Source organism: Tupaia chinensis, unplaced genomic scaffold, assembly GCF_000334495.1.
Source record: "Tupaia chinensis unplaced genomic scaffold, TupChi_1.0 Scaffold000037_9, whole genome shotgun sequence".
NCBI lineage: Eukaryota > Metazoa > Chordata > Mammalia > Scandentia > Tupaiidae > Tupaia > Tupaia belangeri.
This window is the reverse complement of record NW_006159492.1, coordinates 490,845-493,156: the sequence shown is the minus strand read 5'-3', so window position 1 is coordinate 493,156 and position 2,312 is coordinate 490,845. Positions and strand designations below refer to the sequence as shown.

At 51.9% G+C, this 2,312-nt stretch overlaps 1 protein-coding gene across 1 annotated transcript in view; it reads left to right on the top strand.

The window, feature by feature from the left end:
- Positions 1-694: 694 nt before the first annotated feature.
- KCNA4 (potassium voltage-gated channel subfamily A member 4) overlaps positions 695-2,312 on the top strand; it is a 6,627-nt gene continuing 5,009 nt past the window's right edge. The window contains exon 1 of the mRNA XM_006140656.1: positions 695-782. Within this exon, the coding sequence (XP_006140718.1) occupies positions 695-782 (88 nt within the window). The remainder of the gene's footprint in view (positions 783-2,312) is intronic.

Below are 2,312 nucleotides of genomic sequence, written 5' to 3'. Positions count from 1 at the left end.
GTGCGGCTCCTGCAGCCGCGCGAGCGCCAGAGGGGTGCACTCCGAGCCGGCGCCGCGCGGAACAAGTGATCGCTGCTGTCTAGGATTTTGTCTCTTCCCGGGAGAACCGTGACTGCCTTTCCCAGGCGAGCCTTCCTGTGCCGAGCTCCAGAGAACCGGGAGTCTCGGGGTCCTCCCTGGGGCAGCCCCAGTCCGCACCCCCAGGCTCCAGCAGCGAGGACTGTGTCCCCTGGCTGGGCATCGCAACTTGTTCCGTGGGTATTTTGGAGCCTCCGCCCGCGAATCCGGAGTGGTTACTCTTACCCCCACCGCCAAGATCATTTCCCCTCCTCCAGCTGTTGCAGCTCGAGGGGGAAAAACAAACCGGCCCAGGGGCTTCTCCGATTTTATTTTTCGCCCCGCCTGGGAACGGTAAGTATGACACCCCTTTTTTTTTTTTTTTTGCTTATCTCGCCTCTGGGGTTGTTAAGAAACAGTGGACGTTTGAGGGATACATAATATCGGGGATGTGGCAGAAGGGCATGAATGGAAGGCAGTTAAAAATAAACCAGGAGGTGGAAGAGGGGGTGCGGGTGCTGCGCGGCGCTCCGGGGCCAACAGTTGTTATTTTCCCAGCCCCGGGGATCGAGCGAGTGCGCCCTGCCCGGCGTGCCGGAGCGGGAACCCGGGTCTGGAGGCGAGGGCGCGATTAAAGATGTCGTTTCCCAACGAGGTGGGGTTTAGCTTTCGCATCGTTTCGCCTCCTCCCAGCCTCACCGGCTCGGTTCCTCTGGGAACAGCTGGTAAACGGGTCTGAATCGCTGCCTCTGCCGATATTTGGATTTGCGAGCATTTTCCCGAGCGTTTGAGCAACACACAGGCACTGTGTAAATGGCGTGCGTTGAAGTGTATTTCTCACCGTGCTGGCCTTTCTGATTCCCCTTCTTTCTCAATTTCTCTGTCTCTCTCAAATAGGAGGTACCACCACCCTAACACAGTTTCAGGAATTAGCACGGAGGGATGAAAACAGCTTTGTTGTTGGGGGGTGGGGGGCTGAGAGGAGGAGGGGCAGGATGCTTGGCTCTTGTTCGGGGCGAGGCATTGGGGAATAGGTAATTGCAAAATTCTATTAGTTCAATGGTGTTAAAGAGGAAGGGGGATTCCTCTGCAAAGCTCTCCCCCATAAAGGCTCCTGGGAGTCGGCTTGAATAGATTCTCCTAATACAATATCTTGAGAAGGAAGAGCGATTTAAAACCAGCCTGATTTGCTGGGGAAAATTTTTCTGTTTGTTTGTTTTTTGTTTTCCTTTTCTTTCCATCCTTCCTTTTTACCTGTCTTTCTTCTTCTTCTTCTTCTCCTTCTCCTTCTCTTTCTCCTTCTTCTTCTTTTAAATCGAGAATAATGAGGTAACTGGTAGCCAATTAAAAACAAGGCAATTTGCTTTTTGCAGGGTGGAGGAGGGAGATAAACGACAACTAACAAATCTAAATAGATAAACAAATGAGAAATTACTGGTGTTGTGCAGAGAAGGGGTTTAAGTCCCCTGCATAGCTGGTGGCGAATCAGAGGACCCTCTAGCGCTTGACCTTCGGGAATGAGCAGGAAGGGTGTGCATGGTGTAGATACCAGGCACTTGGTTCCACGGGCTTGGCTTGCACAGTGTGTGGTAACTGTTTGGGGGAGTGGGGAGGAGACTGGGCAAACCCTCAGGCTATTTGGCCTGCGTCTTCAAAGGAGGATGATCGGACACTCCAGTGGCTGATACCCCTGGGCGATTTCAGAGGAGGGATTTGGTGACTTCCTGAGGATAAACATTTAAGAGTATGAGATATTAGGAGTCAGGTCAAGGAAGAGATGCCAAGCGAGATTCCCTGTGAGGTGTATTTTCTGGGTTTTGTGTCTCAATCCACTCTTCTCATGAGCTAGGAGCATGTGTATGATAGGGAAGGGGTACGTGATCAGGAAGCCCTCTGCCTGCCATTTCCCTGCCCTCCCCACTTCTTAAAACTCCAGAGTTTAGGTGGCTGGGCTGCCATGCTCAGCGAGGAGCAGCAGGTGGTCAAGAGCTAGTCCTGTTAATGGCTTCAGAAAGCCATTTCTCTCAGGCTTCCCAAGTGTTTCCCGCAATAGAAGCTGGTAGGTGCTAGAAATTCTGTCACGGCCCTCTCCAGTTCTCTGGGTCACTCTGTGCATTCTTGGAAGTTCTATTGGACAGAGTAAGTGGAGAAAGCAAGAGGAGACAGAGTTTCAGGTGGAACTTTTATAGATTCTGGCTGAGGACATGAATTCATTGGACCTGGGAGAGAAAACTGTGGAGGAAGAACCAGGAATG